This window comes from Prosopis cineraria, unplaced genomic scaffold (genome assembly GCF_029017545.1).
Source record: "Prosopis cineraria cultivar Desert tree isolate PC_DT_omini unplaced genomic scaffold, ASM2901754v1 PC1, whole genome shotgun sequence".
Lineage (NCBI taxonomy): Eukaryota > Viridiplantae > Streptophyta > Magnoliopsida > Fabales > Fabaceae > Prosopis > Prosopis cineraria.
The window spans coordinates 869,986-891,292 of NW_026555332.1; the positions used below are offsets into that span (position 1 = coordinate 869,986).

The window sequence follows — 21,307 nt, forward strand, 5'->3', positions numbered from 1 at the left end:
AAAATCTGCCATGAATGGGAACAACAAGAAACTTAGGAATTAACAGAAAGAGGACGTTTACGAAGAACATCTCAAATTGTTTCAAAACCAGCGGCTTCTTTGAAGGGTTTCTAATTAATTTTTTTTAATTTCAAGAGATAGTATAGTCTTTCATAATTTATATGTAATTATAAAATAAAATAAAAGGAAGTATTCCTCACAAGTATTACTCCATACCAAACATGATTTTAAGATCTCATTCTCACTCTCAATCTCAGTTTCAATCCTATTCCTAATTTCAATCCCAATCTCCCTCAATTGAAACCTACATACCAAATAAGGCCGTAATATTTTGAAATACCCAAGTCACCTTAAAAGAAGAGGGAGTATCATCATCATCATCTTTTTTGCTTCAATAAATGAGGAAATATGTATAAAATTAAGTGAGGAAAGAATGAAAGATAAAACTTTGCTGGCGTGAATAAATGAGTAATATTTCCAAAATTAAGTATTATTTAAAAGAGGAGGAGAAAAATTAAAAGAGGAAAGAATGAAATCCATGGTTGGCATGTGCTTCTTCCTCTTGCAGTTGCAAAAGGCGTTCAAGTTGCACTTCAACGTCGCCCATATCTGGCCTCTCGTTGGGATCTGCGCCCAAGCAACTGTCAATAATGTCCATGTACAGTCTCCAACACTGTGGCGCTATTTCTCCCTCCAATCTCGGATCAATAATTCCCTCCTCATTTTTCCCATTCTCCCCTGAATTTCGTACTTTCTTAACCACCCCATTTGTAAATAACGGAACATCTGAAGCATATAAATGCCCCTCATACTCACAAATTTGGAACAAAGTCTTTCCGCATATCAGTTCCAACAAATCACTCCAAAAGAATAGACGTCACATTTATACGTGACATTAGCAAGAGCCCAGCACTCGGGTGCTATATATCCCACCGTGCCTTGAACCGCATCTATCTCAATGGGTTTCGCATCCTTTGCCGAAAATTTTGGTCCTTTCAAAGAAAGACCGAAATATGAGAGTTTCGGAATCCAATTCTCGTCCAAAAGAATGGTAACCGGTGTTATATTGCGATGAATGATGGTGCGTTTGGTCCCTGAGTGAAGATAGTGCAGTCCACGCGCCACCCCTATGCTGATTTCTAGCCTTTTCTTCCATGGCAGAATCGCTGACTTGCTCTTCATTCCGTAGAGCTGATCACGGAGGGATCCGTTAGGCATGTACTCATAGACCACCATCATTTCATTTTTGTCGTCACAAAACCCAACAAGAGACACTAGATTCGGGTGGCGTAGCTGGCACATAAAGAGGATTTCGTTCTTGTAAAGGGTGAGCCCGTATGAGGAATTCGGTGTTTGTAATCGGAGCCGTTTCACTGCAATATCTTTGGGCTCGCCGTCGATAGAGATGAAACCCCTGTACGCCTCACCGCAGGGCCCTTCGCCGATCTTCCGGGTTTTGTCAAAGTTGTCGGTCGATTTTCCCAGTTGGGTAAGAGAGAAGCGATGGCATAGATCTTCTATTGGTGTGCGAGGTTGTTTCGTAGCATAAGAACCAGAGCCTCCGCAGCACTTGAGAAGGATTGCCATTCCCAGTAACGTCGGGTCGTGGTTGCGATCCAACTGCGCAATGAAGATTAGCTTCAGACTTTTGAGGCAGTATATGAGCTGCTGCAATCTAAGACTGGGATTTTCCAAGGTTTGACAATGTGCAAGGGACGGCTTCTTTGATTTTGATCTTATTGTACTGTATGATTTTTTTTTTTAAATAAAAAATGACAGTTAAACCCAAAACACTGAATTAACATTAATCAAGTATTCAATAAGTTTTTATAAAAAATTAATTGAAAATATTCATCCAGAAATTATATATTTAAGATTTTTAATAGTATAAATAAATATTTAAATATTAAATTTAATTTTTAAATTATAATAGAAATTTTTATTTGTAATTATTTTATTCCTATTTATAACTCGTTCTATAAAAAAATGTAGTCGAAAACTTATTTATCATTAATTTAGTTTTCTATGACCTAATTATCATTCTCTCAATTTGTCATCAAGATCATGGAACTCTAATTTCACATGATTGTTATTTATATTCTTATTCTATTAGACATGTGCTTTTAATCATTAATATAATGTATTCATTTAAATTTTAATAATAACTCATTTTAAATTAATAACAGTCTATGTAGGTTTTAACAAGTTGGAAAAACAGATAGAATGAGTATATTGCATGTGTTAGTCTTTTATCAATAAGTATTTATTCATGCTTCAGCAACTCATTATAAATTAATAACAGTTTATTTAGACTTTAATAAATTAAAAAATAGATAAGATTGGCATAATTGTGAGCGTTAGTCTTTTATTAATAAGTATTCATTTGAATTTTAACAACAACTCATTCAAAAGTTAACAATTCATTTGAGATTTAATAAGTTAGAAAAACAGATAGGATATACATAATTGTACATGTTAGTCTTTCATTAAATATTCATTCGAGTTTTAATAACTCATTTTAAGTTAACAATAATTTATTCAGGCTTTAACAAATACAAAAATAGATAATATTGACTTAATTTTATAAAGTATTAATCCTTTATTAACGAATACACATTTATATTTTCACAACAATTCATTCGACATCAACAATAATCTATTTAGCTTTTAACAAGTTAGAAAAAATAATAAGAGTTTAATTGTACGTGTTAGTTATTTATTAACAAGTATTCATTCGAGTTTTGACAACAATTAATTTATAATTAACAATAATATGTTCGGACTTTTAACAAGTAAAATGCATAAAATTTTAAAATTTTTAATTTGTAATTGTTCATATTAAATTTACAAATAACTTTAGTAAAATGACATGCACCGTTTAAGAATTAATAATGTATCATTATGTTATAACATGAATGTGATTAAAATTTTGGTTTATTATTTTTTTTGCTATATATAATTAAAAGGCTTAATAACCACTAAATTTTTTAGGTAATTAATAGGTCATTGAATCAAATATTTTTTCCTTTAGCCATCTTTATCAATTATTTTTAAATAAAAGTGTTATCAAAAATCCTGTGACTAGCCACCGGTGGCCTCATTGGTGGCAAGGACTCTAGCTACTTCATAGCTGGCAAGGGCTCCAACAGCGATCCAACACGAGCACCGACTACAGTTAATATTTTTAAATAATATTAATTTTTAATTAATATAAATTTTTTTCAATGATTCTTAGATAATATTTTCTCATCCAAAAAGCAAAAATATTCGGGCCGCCCCACCCGCGGGGGCCCAAAGAAGAATTACGAAGTGGAATTTTTTTGTGCCATTATCAAAGTCAATTGACGCAAAAGTCGAATTCGCTGAATGAAATAAAAAAAAATAGGCATGACTTTCCCCATTATCGATGATACAAAGGCTCCATAACTTGATAATCATATTTAGAATAATATTTTCATGCCATGAATTTTTGCCATTTAAAAAATTTAAATATTCCCATCTAATGCAATAAGAATATCTCTAGGTCTCGACATAGGGGAAAGGGAAAAACCATGATAGCTCATATAAATTTCATTTTAATAAATTTATTTGATTATTAAAAATATTTTGATTATTAAAATAAATATAAATAATTCAAATTAAATGAACTATGGACATTATGTTAAAATAAAAATAAATTATTTTTAAAGTTTGCATTAAAAAGAAATTTACCCAGGAAACCCAAAATCAATCAGCACAGCTCCAGCGCGTTCGAGCTGATGTGCCACCCCCACGACAGCATGGCACGGTATGGCACGGCATTATGCTTCTAACACCCCAAGTCCATATTTAAAATAAAATAAATAAATTATTCATGGTTGAATAATAAATATCAAACATGTCAGAGATGTCAGGTCTCAATAGATAACGAAAGAGTCCCAACCTTCCTTATTACATTTCACTCAAATATAAAAAGATATAAGATTTTGATAGAATAAGTGTATCAATTTTATTGAAATATGAACAGATTACAAATTAAAAACTAAAAATTAAAAAAGGCTAATGAATGTAAAATTTGTGAGTCTTTGATAGAGTGTTGACTAGTTTTTTCTATATTTTCTTTTTCTATTTATAGTGTCAGAATAACGGTAGTCTTTTTCTTAAAATTTAGCACATTCTGTCGAAAAATCAGGAATCTTGCGAAACTTATGGTACGGTTTCTCCATTTTAATAACCATCTCGTTTTATTGAAATACTTGGGCATAAATTTTGACATTATTTAAGATTATATCTTTGTGCCAACGGTCTAATATTTGCAACTGACAGGATTTCGGCATGTTTACTTATTGTAGCCTTTATTAAACCTTGAGACCAACCTCTTTCATTTATATTAGATTTTATGCTTCAATTACTCAGCCCAACTAACCCTGTGACTTATTTGAGTGATGTTTTATATTTAACGTAGACACAAATAATCTAAACAATAATTACTTAGCAAATGTTACTTTGTGCTTTCACATCTAAAAAGATAAAAAGAAAAAGCATCTAAGAATATTTCTATACATTTTGTGTAATATCTTGAGAATCACGGCATCGAATTCAAACTATTTTACAGAAAATTACTTCATGTCCTAAAATCGCTACAAGCAAGGCCGTAGCCCGCAGCTGCAAAATCATCTCCCTGCGTAATAGGAGAATCTATTTCTCTCCATAACAGAATAATCAAACATTCGCTTGCAATAATCGCACTTGCCACCCACAGCGACACTGCGAAGTTCTTAATTTTTTTTTTTTATACATAACATGGCTTCTAAATTTATTTTAACTGTATATTTAAACAAGCACGAAGGCAACGAGAAGTTTACCCGTTAAACCCTGCTAAGCATATTCCTTTAGGCATGAGAAGAATATATATATATATATATATATAATCAGGCGCATGAAGGCAACGTATATAGTTGATTTCATTTCAACAAACAATTATGCCAACTCAACAATGAAACACCACCAAGGAAAACATCACCTATGAAAATTGTGTACAGGATTTACTGTCGTAGAGGAAACCACCACCACATAACTAGCATCACAATCTTCACCAGGCCAATTTCTCTTTACCTGTTTACAAACCAGACAAGCAAATAAAAGCTGTGTCATGAGGAAGTCTATGGCAGTCCGAAATCATGTTAAAATTGAATGCAAGTGTAACACTTGATCACCTAGGAACGATGTCATCTTTGATCTCTTCAGCCGGGAGTGCTATAATATTACACAACCACACTTGTTCGGCTTTGGCTCCCTTCTTGGTTTCTTCTCTGTTTTAGATGAAACAGCAAAAGGTCAAAAACATCAGTCATCAAATTATTTAAAAAAAAACCTGAAAATATTGAAAAAGAACTGAAACAATTTTATGTCCTTTACGCGAGTTGGTGGATTACATTTGTTAGAACTGCGTTGGAGAGTATAGTTAGGCAGTTGAGTCTTCAGGAAAGCGAACTTAAGTGATGTGAAGAATTAGAAATATTAATGGATAGTTGAAGGAAGGGTTCTCCAATGGAATCAAGTTAATGGGGACTCAACCAATTCAATCTTTCTGCTTTCTTCCATGTCTAGAAAAGAAGACAGAAAAATCATTATGGATAAGAGTAAAAGTGGGTGCTTGCTGTCGGCTAGTGGTTACTTTTTGACAAGAAAAAGTCTGACAACTGGATTACACAGCCAATACTTTTGGGTGATCACAAGTTCGCAGATTTCTTCTGGTAAGTGAAGTATAACAATCTAAGGAAAAATCAAGGCATAGATTTTGCTGAAGTCAACTTAATTACTACTTGTAGCCTGGTCTTTCCGTCAGGGAAGAGACCATCCATAAGCACAAAACACCTTGAGTCTTTTAAAAGATCCAAAGACGAACTCAAATCATAAAATCGATAGTGATAGTTAAACCAAAACATTTTTCTGTCAAAAGTTAAATAGAACAATACTAAGCATCCTTAAGCTCAGAGATAGAGACAACTATTGATAGCAACTTTTGATGTGACAGTATCCCCAGAAGGAGGCTGCACGACCACATGCATTGTTGTAACTCCACCTGGGATATCACATAATGGACTCTGGCATTCCCCCACCGTTCTGTTGTTTTCCAGTATTTTTCCGGCACTAATTAACTTCACATCTTTTACAGTCCTTGGACCATTCTCCTTGTCTTCAAAACAAAAACAGATTTATAGCTCTAATATTGCACTAAAAACCATGGTAAAATGCTAATAGTGATACCTCATGATAAGCTAAATCACCATTAAAAGCATCTAGAAGCACGATCGTAACTTGTTAAAAATATCTAGACTTGCTGTCATTGACTATTGCATGTGACTTTCCAGAACATGTGGTTTCTGGCAAACATATAATATACCAGCAATTTGCAACGTATATGATGACCGTTAAGCTTGGTTGCCACTAAAGGCTTTTTTCTTTTTGAGTCTTCCCTAACGTGTTTAACCATAGCAAATGAGTTCCAATATAATTTAAGCACCATGTCATGGATACTCCTTCTGAGATAAGCAGCTATACTGTCATCTTGAACAATGACGTAGACACTTAACTTCAGACATGTATCTCTGTAATTAAAAAAAAACTGCGAAAATGAAATATAAAAGTTTCTTCTTTAAAAAGCACCAGTCCAAGACCGCTTTAGAAGGAAAAGATACACAATACTGGAATGAATGAGAGGCTAAACTTTAAGAAATTACTAATTAGGCGATAGAAACAAGTATTGTTTGTTTCTCATTGCATGCCGTAGAGACTATCATTGGCAACTGGAAACTTACAAGTTGTAATTGATTGATTATCTTTTGTTATTTTGCTTAATATTTTGTGATGATGTATTGTAAGTTATTTTGGATTATGTTCAAACTGTTGAACTTATTTGTAGTTTTTTAAGGGATTATTATTGTTATGTGATGGATTATTTTAGATTATTATGAATTTACAGTAATTGAATTATAAATTTATAAATTATATGTAAAACTTATCAGTTATTTACTTTCTTGGGTAGGGAAAAAAAAAATAATACAAGTGCTTTCTTGAGTAGTGCCCACGCCATTATGTCCGATTTCTTTATTTTGTTATGCTTTTTCATGTTGTCCAGTTTCCAAACTCCAGTTCCACGCCCTTTTGTTTGATTTCTTTAATGCAACTCTTCATGTTTTTTTCTCAAATTGTTTTTTCCTCAAATTGTTTTTTCCTCACTTTAGTTGGAGGAATTTATTTCTTAACGGCGTGTGATGATGAAAAAGACACAATTTATTTCTTTAGGAACAGGCCCAATTTGTTAACAAAAAGGCCTAATGTGTTGATAAAAAACAGGTTTAATATGCTCACTAAGAAGCTCAATAACCGAAATGAATAATTGAATTGAACCATTAAATTTCGGTTCGGTTTTAATTAAGTTTGTTATAAAATTTTGATTCGATTCAGTTAAAAAAACTATTTTACTTCGGTTTTTCGGTTTTAATTATTTCGAACCGAACTGAAACATTTTAACCAATGCTCTCCCCTAATCAGTGTGTAATATGGGGCATTTGATAACCACAGGCACATTTAGTTTTTACCCTCCTCTATGAAAACTTATGTTGAGAGAACGAGAGTGCTCTGTCTTCTGCTTCTCTCCCTCCTCTCTCTCAAGAAAGTTCCAGTGCATCTATTGTATCCGTCGTTGTGATCGAGTTGCCGTGAGACAAAAACAGGGCCAAGCATTACTATTGAAGGTATCGTTATTGGAGTCGACAAAGATATGTCTCTGCACTCCATTTTCTCACACTAATTAATGCATGCAGGTCGACTTGCAAACCGATAGACAATTTCAATCTCATATGCTTATATAAGATTGAGGACATAACATCAAAAATGCTCACACCATGCACGTTCAAAGCACAGAAGTTATATATGCCTCTTGAAACAATTAATGCTTTTTCTCTGTACCTGGGAACAGAAGAGTGATAAGTTTGTTGATAAAGAAAGAATTCTTGATGGTGAAGAAAGAAGATATATTTTTGAGGCCTTTAATTTCATTAGTTCTTGGTTAAGAAAGAAGATATTTTCTTAAGATATGACATTGGAATTAACAAGAAGAAATCATTCACAAAAGTCAGCGCAATAATAATAACCAAAAGGAAAAATGCAGCTAGAAGAAAGCACGAAATCTGGGACTGGCACTTGCTTCATGCTGTAGTTCTAACACACGCTCTAGTTCCACCTCCAGCCACTTGGCCCATACGTGGCCTCTCGTTAGGATATTCACTGATGCAACTCAGTGCGATGTCCATGTATAGTTTCCAACACTCTGTAGCTATATTTGGATCTATAATCTTTTCTGCATTTCCCTTTTCCACCCAACTCCTTACTTCTGCTATGATTAACTACAATCTACACTAGACGGGTTGAATAGTAATAGAGGGAGATTGGAGCTTCTATAACCTGGGGATTGATGACCTCTGTTCCTCAGCTCGGGGAGGAATATCCTAGATTAATGTTGTAGAATACCTTAATTAGATTAACTATAATCATTTTAAATTATTAGAGTCTCATGATCATATAGAGCAGGGATTATAGGAGAATTTTTCATAGAATTTTATTTCACTTGCTCCCAACTCGTAAGACTAGTGTAATGTTTAGATAGCAGCAAAGAGCTCACGCTCTTTTTACATATATATAAAAAGAATATGTTAGCAAAAAAGGAAGAGGAAAAGGTTTTACACGTTTGAATAACTATAAACATGTGTACATTAATATATGAAGAAGACAATTATTATATAGTGGGAGAGAATGATAGAGTTGGGACGGCAGAAAGATGAAAACAAAAGAAAATTAAATGAAGAAGAATGCATGGAAACTATGATCCATCGGCATCTGCTTCATGCTGCGGTTGCAGTGCACGTTACAAGCTGGACTTCAACTTCACCTATATCTGACCTCTCATCAGGATCATCACTCAAGCAACTCTCTGCAATGTCCATGTACAATCTCCAACACTCTGTTCTATCTCTCCTGTCAAGCTGGGGTCAAATATAATTTTCCCAATATTTCCCTTTTCCTCAAGATTCCTTACTCTTTTAGCTATATTTATGAGAGATGGCGAAGCATAGTCCTTAGAAATTACCTTGTGAATAAGGATCGGCCGTACATTGCATATTAGTTCTAACAAGCATTCCAAAACCATAGACGTCGCAGTTACTTGAGATCCTACATGTAAAAAGTAAACTCAGGGGCTATGTGGTAAAGGTTGCGGCAGATTTGACCTACCTCCTTGGCTTGGTCCTTTGATAAATATTTTGGTCCTTTTAAAGAAAACTTAAAATTGGTGGGTTTGGGAATCCAATTCTCATCCAGCAGAATGCTACTTGAATTTACATCGTGATGGTTGATGCGTACGCGGGCAACACTCGAATCATATCTATGCATTGCTTCATCTAGCCTTTGAATTACGCGTTTTCTAGACTCCCTCTAACACTTAAATTTGCTTCATAACAGTCATCATCATCATTGCGGTGCTCATCTTTGTATAACATCTAGATTATTTAAATTTACTTTAAATAGTTTAGATTTAAAATTTTATATTTATAAGTTTTTGTCAATATTTTTATTTTTTAAAATTCTGTATCTATTAAAAATCTAGTAATGTGTTTCATTTTAAAAAAAATTGAATACTTCCATCTCATGAAGGGAGAACATCTTTGGGCCTTTTAAGGAAAAAAATTAATGATCAGTTCAAATAAATTTGGATGTATTGGCACAAGCAAGTATTCCAATTGTTGTCTACTGTAGTCAATATTACTGTATTATTTTAGCCTGCGTGAACAGTGAGGTAATTTGATTTATAGTATCCGATAATCATATTTCTTTACCTCTTGTACAGTTACCACGACCATAAGAATCAACTATTTTTGTTTTTCCCAATATCCAAGGGGTGAATTACACAGGCAACTACTGCTTGGTAGTAGCTTTTGACAATGCACGACACGACCACATTGCATTGTTGTAAGGCCACCAGTGACATCACATGATAGACTCTGTTCTATTGGTTTCCAGTATAATCAACTTCACATTCTTTTCAGTCCCTGGGCCATTCTCCTTGGCTTCATGGACACTTGTTATGCCCAAGATAATGTGTTGATCTTCTGACCAACCAAGAATCTCTATTAAGAAATAGATTGGCAGATTTGATGCAAATTAAACAAGGTTGAGACTAGAGTCACCACTTCAAACTTATACGTCTCTTTTCCTCTTGTTTCCTTTTAAAAGGTTTTCTTAGTCCTAATGCAGGCCTCAAAGTACAGAAGCTATGCCTCACGAAACAATTAAATGGTTTTTCTCTTCCATGTGGATGCTTTTATAAAAATCTATTTCCTTGAATGCAAAAACAATTTTTGGGACACATGAATACTTCACAACAGAAGAATGATAAGTTTGTTATCAAAGAAAGAATTCTCAATGCAATAATTACAGAATTCTCAAGAAATTAAAGAAGCTATTTTCTTAAGAAATGCAATAATTACAACCAAAAGGGAGGTTGCAGGTAGAAGAAAGAATGAAAGTGGGGATTGGCATTTGTTTCATGCTGTAGTTCTAGCACACGCTCTGGTTCCACCTCCACTTAGCCCATATGTGGCCTCTCGTCAGAATCTTCACTCATGCAACTGAGTACAATGTCCATGTACAATTTGCAACACTCCGTTGCTATTTCTCCTCCTAAATTTGCGTCAATAATCTTTTTTACACTCCCCTCATCCATGCTTTCCACTTGATCAATAATCACCCTCATATAATTTGGTCCTTTTCCGCATATTAGTTCTAACAAAATCACTTCAAAATTATAGACGTCGCATGGCATACTTAGGAACCATGTACCCACAGGTGCTTTTGATTATATTAACCTCCTTGGCTTTTTCATTAGACGAATATTTTAGTCCTTTAAAAGAGAGCCTGAACTCGGTGAGTTGTTTGGGAATCCAATTCTCATCCAAAAGAATGTTACTTGATTTTTAGAGCAAGATGGATGACGGCGCGCTTGGTTACTTACGTGGAGGTAGTGCAATGCATGCGCTACTCCTATGCTGATTTCTAGCCTTTTCTTCCACGAGAGTGCCGGTGAGGTGCTAGCCATTCTATGAAGTTTATCGCAGAGGGATGTGTTAGGCATGTACTCATAGACCACAATCATTTCATTTTTATGGTCGCAAAATCCAACGAGGGACACCAGATTTGGGTAGTGTAGCTGGTACATCATTAGGATCTTGTTCTTGAACTCAAAGAGCCCATGTGAGGAATACGGAGATCTACGCTTCATTGCAATTTCTTTTGGTTTTGTAGCCCAAAAAAAAAATCTTATGGTTTGCCATCAACAGAGATGCCACCTCTGTGTACCGTACCAAAACCTCCTCGACCTATTATGCGGTTCTCGTTGAAGTTGTCAGTTGCTTGTTGAAGTTGGGAAAGAAAGAAGCGTTGGCAGAACTCTTGTATGGTCACGGAAGGTGTTTGTTTTTTTTGTTTTTTCGGATAAAGATGGTCACGGAAGGTTGTTTACTAGCAGATGATCCATTATAGAGTGGCATTGTATTGTACATACATCCAAAAAGCTAAACTTCCTCAATTTAGGGATTGAAACGAAAGCGATGGAATAGGAGATAATAGTTAATTAGAATAGTTAAGATCTATGTAAGATATTAGCCAACATTATTAATTGATTTTAGGTTTGAGTGAGCACCGACTATGGCCAAATATTCTATATGAGTCAACACCAACTAAACCACTATCTTTAGTTTTAACTAGAAAATGATTGATTTCAGTGCTCAACGCACTGATGAGCATGATGGTGCTCAACTTTTATAATTTTTATTTTAATAAATATAAAATATAATAGTATTTTAAATCTAAATCATTCAAATTAAAATTTAAATAATTTAAATTTCAATACAACATTAAGCACCATCACACTCATAAGTGTGCTGAGTGCTGAAACTAATTCCAACCAAAGGCAATCACTACATGTATGGGGGCCACCATCTTTTGTCGTAGCTTCCTACCAAATGCCAAAATATAACCAATATTCTCAGTAAAATAATAATCATCCAACAGTGCTAACCATTCATTTGTTATTTACTAACTACTCCATCTGCGTCACTTTATAATACATTTTTAAAGATAATTTAATATTCTAGAATATAAGAAACATTCAGTCTTGATAAAAATAAAATTTTATTAATCATATTTATTTTAATACTACCCTTCCTTCTTTATGTTATATTTCCTCTCTTTGTTTAACGTTATACAAATAAAATTATATTAAATGATGAGTATTTTTAAAAATTTATATTTGTATTTTTTAAAAAGATATAATTATAAAGTGTATTTAATAAATTTTATTTGTATGTGTAATTTTATTAAAAAATATCTTATAAATTAATATGGAAGAATAATAAAAGAAAATATTTATTATTATTAAATTATTTAAAAAAGAAACATAATAGTTAGGTCCCAAATAAATGAACTAATGACAATTAGGTCCTCAATAAAATTTTTTACAAAATGAATTATAAATATTAATTCAAACAGTTACAAACAAACTTTTCTATTATAATCTAAAAATTATATTTAATTTTTAAATACTTATTTGCAATCAAAACTTTTGAATTTGTAATAATTTGGATCAATATTTTCAATTTTTTTTCAAAAAAAATTATTGGAGACTTAACTGATATTAATTCAATATTTTGGGAGACCTAACTATCATTTTTCCTTTAAAAAATCATGAATATAGTGACCATTAAACTATCGAATAATACTTGCCTCGTGGGGACGTCAAATGTTGGTTCATATAATATACCATAACAAGAAATCAATAGGAAAAACATAGATTTGGGTTTTACACTTTACTCGAGTTTTGTTTTTAGCCCCTGTACTTTTTTTAAGTACTTGAGGTCTCTATATTTTTTGTTTTTTATTGTTTTAGGTCCCTTCAAAGTTCCTACACTTTGTTTATGGAGGAATTTAAAATAATAAAAAATAAAAATGTAAAAACCTAAAATATTAAAAAAAAGTGCAGGAACAAATAACAAAGTGCAAGTAAAGTATAAGGATTAAAAGTTAAGTTTTTTAAAATTAATATGAATCTTTGTGATTTACAAGCACCAATCCAAATGTCCAACTATCCAAGGCATCACAAGAAGGAAGAGATTATCACGGGCAATAATATAAAAAAGATTATGAGACGTTACATATATATTATTGTTAAAAATTGAATCTTAACTTATTAAATTTTAAGGAAATTCTAACAAAAAATGTAAATTAAGGTTTAGCTTCTAACAATAACATAGACATGCTTTTACAAGACAATATCCTATACAAAAATTTGGGCTTTTATTGGGCCTTAAATGTCATTCTCCCAAAATTAAATGAGGAAAGAATAAAACCCATGATTGGCATGATCTGCTTCTTCTTGCAGCTGTAATAGGCGTTCAAGTTGCACTTCAACATCGCCCATGTCTGGCCTCTCGTGGGGATCTACGCTCAAGCAACTCCCTATAATGTCCATGTACAGTCTCCAACACTGTGGCGCTATTTGTCCCTCCAATCTCGGATCAATAATTCCCTCATCATTATTCCCATTCTCGGCTGCATTTCGTACTTTCTTAACCACACTACATGCAAATAAAGTAGCATCTGCACTCTCAATAAGACGCCCCTCATGCTCACAAATTTGGAACATCATCTTTCCGCATATCAGTTCTAACAAAATCACTCCAAAAGAATAGACGTCACATTTATATGTGACATTAGTAAGCGCCCAGCACTCGGGTGCTATATATCCCCACGGACCTTCAACCACGTCCAGCTTTATGGGCTTTGCCTCCTTTGCCGAAAACTTTGGTCCTTTTATAGAAAGCCCGAAATATGTGAGCTTGGGATTCCAATTCTCGTCCAAAATAATGTTACCCGGTTCTGCACTGCGATGAATGATGGTGCGTTTGGTTCCTGAGTGAAGGTATTGTAACGCACGCGCTACTCCGATGCTGATTTCTAGCCTTTTCTTCCATGGCTCAACTGGTGACGACTTGCCATGCTGCTCATAAAGTTGATAGTAGAGGGAATTGTTTGGGACGTACTTGTAGACCACGATCATTTCATTTTTGTCGTCACAAAATCCAACGAGAGACACTAGATTGGGGTGGTGTAGCTGGCACATCATCACGATCTCGTTCTCGAACTCAGAACGGCCCTGGAAGGAATTTCCTGGAGGTATACGCTTCACTGCAATTTCTATTGATTGGCCATCGATAGAGATGCGGCCACCTCTGTATACGGGACCAAAAGCTCCTTCACCGATCATTCGGGTGGGGTGAAAGTTGTTGGTCGCTTCTTCAAGTTGCGAAAGAGAGAAGCGGTGGCAAAGCTCTTCTACGGTTGTGGAAGGTTGTTTCCTCTTCCTAGAAGTAGAGGCAGAGCCTCCGAAGCACTTGAGAAGGGTTGCCATTCCTTTTGTGGCAGGGGACGAACTGCAGTATAATCAAGATTTGGATTCTAATGCTTTCACAATAATGGGCCTCGCCTTATTTCATCTGAGACTGCTCTATAAAGAATTTGTCAGCATCAGTTGACGGATCATTTTTGTTTCCTTGAAAAAGTTTCAAGTTTCCCTGCCTTAAGGAACTTCCCCAGCGAAGGATGCTAATTTCAAAAATTCAATGGGCTCTGCTGGTCATTAATTCACATAATTTTATCGTGTCTTATTATTGATTTTTATTTTTTGTTTTGGTTAGTTTTTCTTATTTGCAATGTTAGTCTTTTCATTTTTTAAATATGTCCAGAGGAATAATAATGTGGCATTGACTGTGTTAAATTATATGACATTTAACTAATAGTGTTGGACTAAATTTTACATAAAGGAGTAAAAATACTCATAAGTTGGTTAATCACAAGTACCCAATATTTTAAAGTGAGAAAAAAGGTTAAAACAATCATAACATTACATGGATGGGTGAAAAAGTAATCAGGCCGTTAACTTTGATCTAATGCCATTAACTTTAACTGTTAAATGTTTGACTGTGCATGTCGCGTGTCAATCTTTATTGACATGGACCAATAAAGGGGGGGAAAAATACCCACAAAGTCATAGGCCAAGAGCAAAAAAGCCCATAACGTTACTAAAGTTGGTGCAAAAGTGATCAATCTATCTAATCCCGTAAATATTGACCGTTTAGTTGATACATATAGGCAAAAAATGCTAATTCAATGGCATTTTATGATTAGGTTAGGGCAATTGGACAAGAGAGGAGACGAATGTTGTCTAGACTAGACATACTTGCCCGACCGAGTGATCTAATTTCAATTTCACACTTTCACTTTCCTTTTTTTTGGAAGACTCAGCATTAGCGTGCCGTGCACTGCCCCTAGCTAGACTGGACTGAATTCTTCATTTCAGGACTTGAAAAAAAAATGCCACCTAATCGTAAAAGTGACCAATCTATCCAATTCCTTAAATGTTAACCGTTTAGTTGATATTTAATCATAAAATGCCATTCATTTTTAACAAATGAATGAAATTTATAATTCATATTGGTAAATTAACAAGTAAAGTAAGAAAATTAATAACTAATAATTTTGCATGACAAATGAATGCTAGTTTTATCTTTTCACCGTTAAAATTATTTTCACTTTAATTCTCTTAGACTAAACTAGAATTTTAAATCTTTTTAGGATCTATTAATAATTAAGTTCCCTTCATGATCATTGATTGAAACTCTCCCAATTTTCTTTTCTCTCCTCTTCCCTAAAACCAAATACTGTGTTAAAATTTTAAATGTACAGATTTTTAATAGAGAGTAGAATGAATCAAAAATTTAAGGGACTAAATCTTTGTTGGAATGCAAAATTACCAATAGTCAATATCCATTTTGATTTGATGAAGGCATTATCACTCATTAATTGCATCTATTTTGAGAGTCACCTTTATTCTAACACTATCAGAAAGATCAAAAATCTTTTTATGAGAGATTGGATGGTCACTTTTGACCATGCTTATAGAGAAGCAAACAAATGTGCTGATCTCTTAGCTCATCGACTTTCGCATGATACCTTTGATATTATGATTTTTGATGTACCACTGTATGAATGTAGAAACCTCATAGTTTTAAATATGATAAGATCTTAATCTTTTTGTATGGTTTTACTGTGGCCTTGTAATTTTAAAAAATTGAATAATATTTTATTGGACCATCTGGGCCTGTCTATGTGAAATGACAATCCCTGACTTGACAAATACGACATGGACAAACTATGTATAGGCCTTGTTTCAAAACAAGAAAGTAATCCAGAAATGAATACATAACTAAACCTACTGCCCAATACAAACAGAAGTAACAAGCCCAATCTGCAATAACCTAATATTAAGAAGTATTATCAATTAACTAATATTTTCAACTTTGTATAACAACAACTAATATTATCAATTAAATACACTCCTCCTCAACCTAGAATTGAAAATATTCAAACCTCCTAACTTAACTAACATTCTCTCACCACCTGCTTTACCCAATGCTTTGGTACATATATCTTCTTGCAATTTTGATGAAGATACATGATGCAATGCGATTAATCCTTCTTGCGATTTCTCCCATATGAAATGACAGACAATCTCAATATATTTTGTCCTTTCATGAAACACCAAATTAGGGGCAATCTGTGATGAGAATTCCATCGATCAAAATGCAAAATGAAAGAATCTCACAACCAGAAGGATGAGTGCTTTGGAAGAGATAAAGCCAACCGAGCAAAGACACAAAGACATATTACTTTATAAACTAATATAATAAAGTCAACTTTATTAGTCACCTTCCAAAAAGATAAAGTGATTTAGTTTATAAATTATTGGATTGACAGTGATGTTTTATTTTAAATAAAATATCTAAATTATTTTTAAAAAATAAGAGAGAAAAAAACATAAAAATAATATTATAAAATTTATTTATTTTTTGAAGGTTATGTTTGAAATTTCATAAATTTTTATTCCTTGTACTTTTATTATATTAGTATTGATGACGTTAGTAGAAATAATTTATAAATAGGACCGGAAGAGTAAGGCACAAATTTAAATATGTGCTCTAGTGGACTTAGCTACAATCATAGTTCTAGATAGCTGTAGTTGGTTTGAAAGGGAGAGAGGGAGGAGAGAGATGAATGTCTGAGTTAGTAATGAAAATTATATTTGATTTAACTTAAAATTTATTTTGTTATACTTGTTTTACATCAGTTGGCTTGAGGGTAAGTAAGGTAATTTAATATTTTATGCACTTTTTTGTAATTCTTTTTATTTTCAATTAAATCAAGAAATATGAATTTTTATATATTATTCATTGTAAAATAATTTTTTGTTATTAATATTATTAATATTTAAAAGTTTACCTTTTTTAATTATATTAGATGAAAATGTATTAACACTTAATAGGCCAACTACCTAGCTAAATGTCCTAATCCTCCATATGAGAATTCCTCTTCTTTCATTACATCCTATGCAAGGTTGAAAATCTGTCCCATCATCCCATGTCCTAATAATTGGTCAATTTAGGAGGGCGTGGCCTGATTATAATTTTGACCGTAACTGATTCATTTGAATAGTTAGATCATCGTTTTCTCAAATTAATTAGATTAATTAATTAACTCCAATAATGATTCCAACAGTTGACTCGAAGTTGATCTCAACTTTTAATAATATCAATTTTGGGCTGATATTGATTTTTCATTAATGAACTGGCGGAAGGATTGGTATGTGTACATCTCTATATATCGTTGATAACATACATACATGCATACACATATATATATATATATATGTTCATTTTTAACTGCAGGACAACCTTTGGATGACATCTTTCTACGGCCAATGACTAAAAATTTTGGCATTATATTAAAGAGTAGAAAATGTTATTTCCATACGCAGCAAGAGCTGTGATCTGCTGAAGTTAAAACAACTTAACCAGATGTTTGCTTTTCTCTCGACTTGTTTGCTGTTAGTCCTTGCATGAAGCATGATTAAACGCACACCATGCTGTTGTGTGTGCGCGCGCGCGCGCGCGCGCTCCCAAGTTAAATCTGCTTCAGTTATATATTATATCATGCATGTTTTCATATTCTAAACTGCTTCTTGCAACTAATGCTGGCATTTCCAATATGGGAATGCCAAGAGATCGATCAATAAAAAGAATATGTTGGGCAAAGAAAGAAAAACGATATAATATATGTTTTAATAATTAAAAGTAACATTAATATTTATATGTTAATTATATAAAGAAGAGAATTAAATCTTGTGGTGGAGAAAGATACATAGAGTTGGGAGGGCTGAATGATAAAACGGAAGAAATAATTATCAAGAAAGAAATTAAAGCATGTGAAAACTATACAAGGTTGGGAGTTCAACCTCACCGAGTTCGGGTCTCTCATCGGGATCTTCACTCAAGCAACTCTCGGGAAAGTCCAAGTACAATCTCAATCACTCATCCTTGCTTGCTTAACAATATTCATCCAAAAGTTCATCCTCCTGACAAAAATAATCCCCACAATATGGCGTGGTCTTTGTATATGCCACATTTTAGTTCTAACAAAATCACTCCAAAATTATAGACATTGCATTTATCGGAGAGCCTAGCGTGCATTAAGTCCCCAGGAATTTCTGGTTTTTTTTTTGTTTTTTTGTTTTTTAAAAGTCCGCAGGGGCTATGGATATAGAGGTGCCTCTGCCACTCCTTGGGTTTTCTCTTTTGAAACTTTATCAAAACATGCAATATTTTGAAATACCAAGTCACCGTAAAAGAACATTAAGGACTATGTTGCACAGATACTAATATACATATCAAATATGATATGTATTATCGATAGTTTTATATTTAAAAATATAAGATATGATATGTTTTCGATACGTGCAAATATATTTATTTAAAAAAATCATAAAAACATTAAACTTATAATTTTAATTTAAAAAACATCCAATCTAGCATACAAATATGGTTGTTTGTAATAAAGGTAAATGTGTATTTAAAAATGTTAGAGTTTGGGTGTTCTTAACAAAAATTTAATTATGTTATCAATACAGTTTAGTTCATTTATCAATAAACTTTACAAAGTTGCAGTAATTAATTTCTTATGTAAAATTTGATTGTAATTTTTTTAATTTTTTAACAGTCAGAGAACAACATTAAAACTTTAAGAAAAAAAAATCTAAATTAACACCAAATTAAATTTAGATTGTGCAAAATAGTCAATATACATCTATTAAACAAATTTTAATATTAAATTAGAACTTTTAACTTAAATCTAAATTATATTAAAAATAAAAAAATCATTAAAATTATTTTATAATTTTTATAAATTTTTATTTTAAAAAATATAATATAGTCTGAACCATCCATATTATTGCAGTTGACTGTTAAAAAACGGATAGAGATGAAAGTCTAGTGTACTCCTCACCGCAGGGCCCTTCACCGATCTTCCGGGTTTTGTCAAAGTTGTCGGTCGATTTTCCCAGTTGGGTAAGAGAGAAGCGATGGCGTAGATCTTCTATTGGTGTGCGAGGTTGTTTCGTAGCATAAGAACCAGAGCCTCCACAGCACTTGAGAAGGATTGCCATTCCCAGTAACGTCGGGTCGTGGTTGCGATCCAACTGCGCAATGAAGATTAGCTTCAGACTTTTGAGGCAGTATATGAGCTGCTGCAATCTAAGACTGGGATTTTCCAAGGTTTGACAATGTGCAAGGGACGGCTTCTTTGATTTTGATCTTATTGTACTGTATGATTTTTTTTAAATAAAAAATGACAGCTAAATCCAAAACACTGAATTAACATTAATCAAGTATTCAATAAGTTTTTATAAAAAATTAATTAAAAATATTCATCCAGAAATTATATTTAAGATTTTTAATAGTATAAATACATATTTAAATATCAAATTTAATTTTTAAATTGTAACAAAAAATTTTATTTATAATTGTTTGATTCATATTTATAACTCATTTTATAAAACATGTCGTCGAAAACTTATTTATCATTAATTTAATATTCTATGACCTAACTATCGTTCTCCCACAATTTGTCAAGATCATGGAACTCTAGTTTCATAGGTTTGTTATTCATACACTTGTTCTATTAGACATATACTTTTAATCATTAATATCATATATTTATTTGAATTTTAACAATAACTCATTTTAAATTAATAATAATTTATTTAGGTTTTAACAAGTTAGAAAAATAGATAGAATGATTATAACTGTATGTATTAGTTTTTTGTCAACAAATATTCATTTGTATTTTAACAACTCATTATACATTAATAACAGTTTATTTAGGCTTTAATAAATTAGAAAAATGGATAGGATTGGCATAATTGTGAGTGCTAGTCTTTCATCAATAAATATCATTCGAGTTTTAACAACAACTCATTCAAAAGTTAACAATAATCAATTTGGACTTTAATAAAAATGGATAGGATTGGCATAATTGTGAGTGTTAGCCTTTTATCAACAAATATCTATTCAAATTTTAACAACAACTCATTCAAAGTTAATAATAATCCGTTTGAGCTTTAATAAGTTAGAAAAAAGGATAGAATTGGCATAATTGTAAATGCCAGTCTTTCATTAACAAGTATCCGTTTAAGTTTTAACAACAACTCATTTAAAGTTAACAATCTATTTGGGCTTTAATAAGTTAAAAAAATGAATAGAATATGCATAATTGTACGTGTTAGTCTTTCATCAAGTATCCATTCGTGTAACATCCCAATTTAAATTTTAATAGTTAATTGAATTAATAGAAATAAAAAAAATAATATTTAGAGGTAAGAAAATTAGTAAGAGATGATTATTAAATCTAACTTAGGATATAATTCTAAAAAAATTAAAAAAAAATAAAAAATATATTATTAAATTATTTTTAATAAAAAAAAAGGGAAAACGTATTAAAAAAAAAAGGAAGAAGGAGTGAACTTTCGGTGCTCTCCCGGCAATGATTATGTTTAATAATAAAAAAAAAAAGAAGAAGAAGAGAGAGGAAAGAGTAAATAAAAAAAAATGTGTGGGACCCACTGAATTTTTATAAAACTCACCCGTTTCCTTTCATTTCTTCATTCATTCTTTCGTGCGTGAGCTGAGGCAGAGAGAGCATCTGTGAGCCAAGTTCACCGGTGCTGGGTTTTAAGGTAAGAGTTTTTAATAGGATATTTAGGGTGTGATTTTAAGCTTTTCAAGACTAAGTAGGTGTTCTAAAATTTTTTCTTAGTCATCCTTCT

The 21,307-nt window shown here is 32.5% G+C and overlaps 1 protein-coding gene, 1 long non-coding RNA gene and 1 pseudogene across 2 annotated transcripts; all 3 read right to left on the reverse strand.

The window, feature by feature from the left end:
• Window positions 1–508: 508 nt before the first annotated feature.
• On the reverse strand, window positions 509–1,678 carry LOC129307427 (receptor-like protein kinase ANXUR2; annotated as a pseudogene).
• A 3,241-nt stretch (window positions 1,679–4,919) lies between these two features.
• Window positions 4,920–5,296, reverse strand: LOC129307184 (uncharacterized). Its single transcript, XR_008592306.1, has 2 exons — window positions 5,196–5,296; window positions 4,920–5,094 (listed from the first exon to the last, which is right to left on the reverse strand). It is a non-coding gene; the product is annotated as an uncharacterized LOC129307184 (long non-coding RNA).
• Window positions 5,297–13,420: 8,124 nt separating this feature from the next.
• LOC129318153 (receptor-like protein kinase ANXUR2) lies at window positions 13,421–14,503 on the reverse strand. The gene has a single exon (XM_054962767.1). It carries the CDS (start codon window positions 14,501–14,503, stop codon window positions 13,421–13,423), a length of 1,083 nt encoding a protein of 360 aa, XP_054818742.1.
• Window positions 14,504–21,307: the final 6,804 nt, after the last annotated feature.

What these genes read in the sequence shown, in the direction of transcription:
- LOC129318153 (XM_054962767.1), bottom strand. Translation starts at nt 14,503, where the DNA reads ATGGCAACCCTTCTCAAGTGCTTCGGAGGCTCTGCCTCTACTTCTAGG.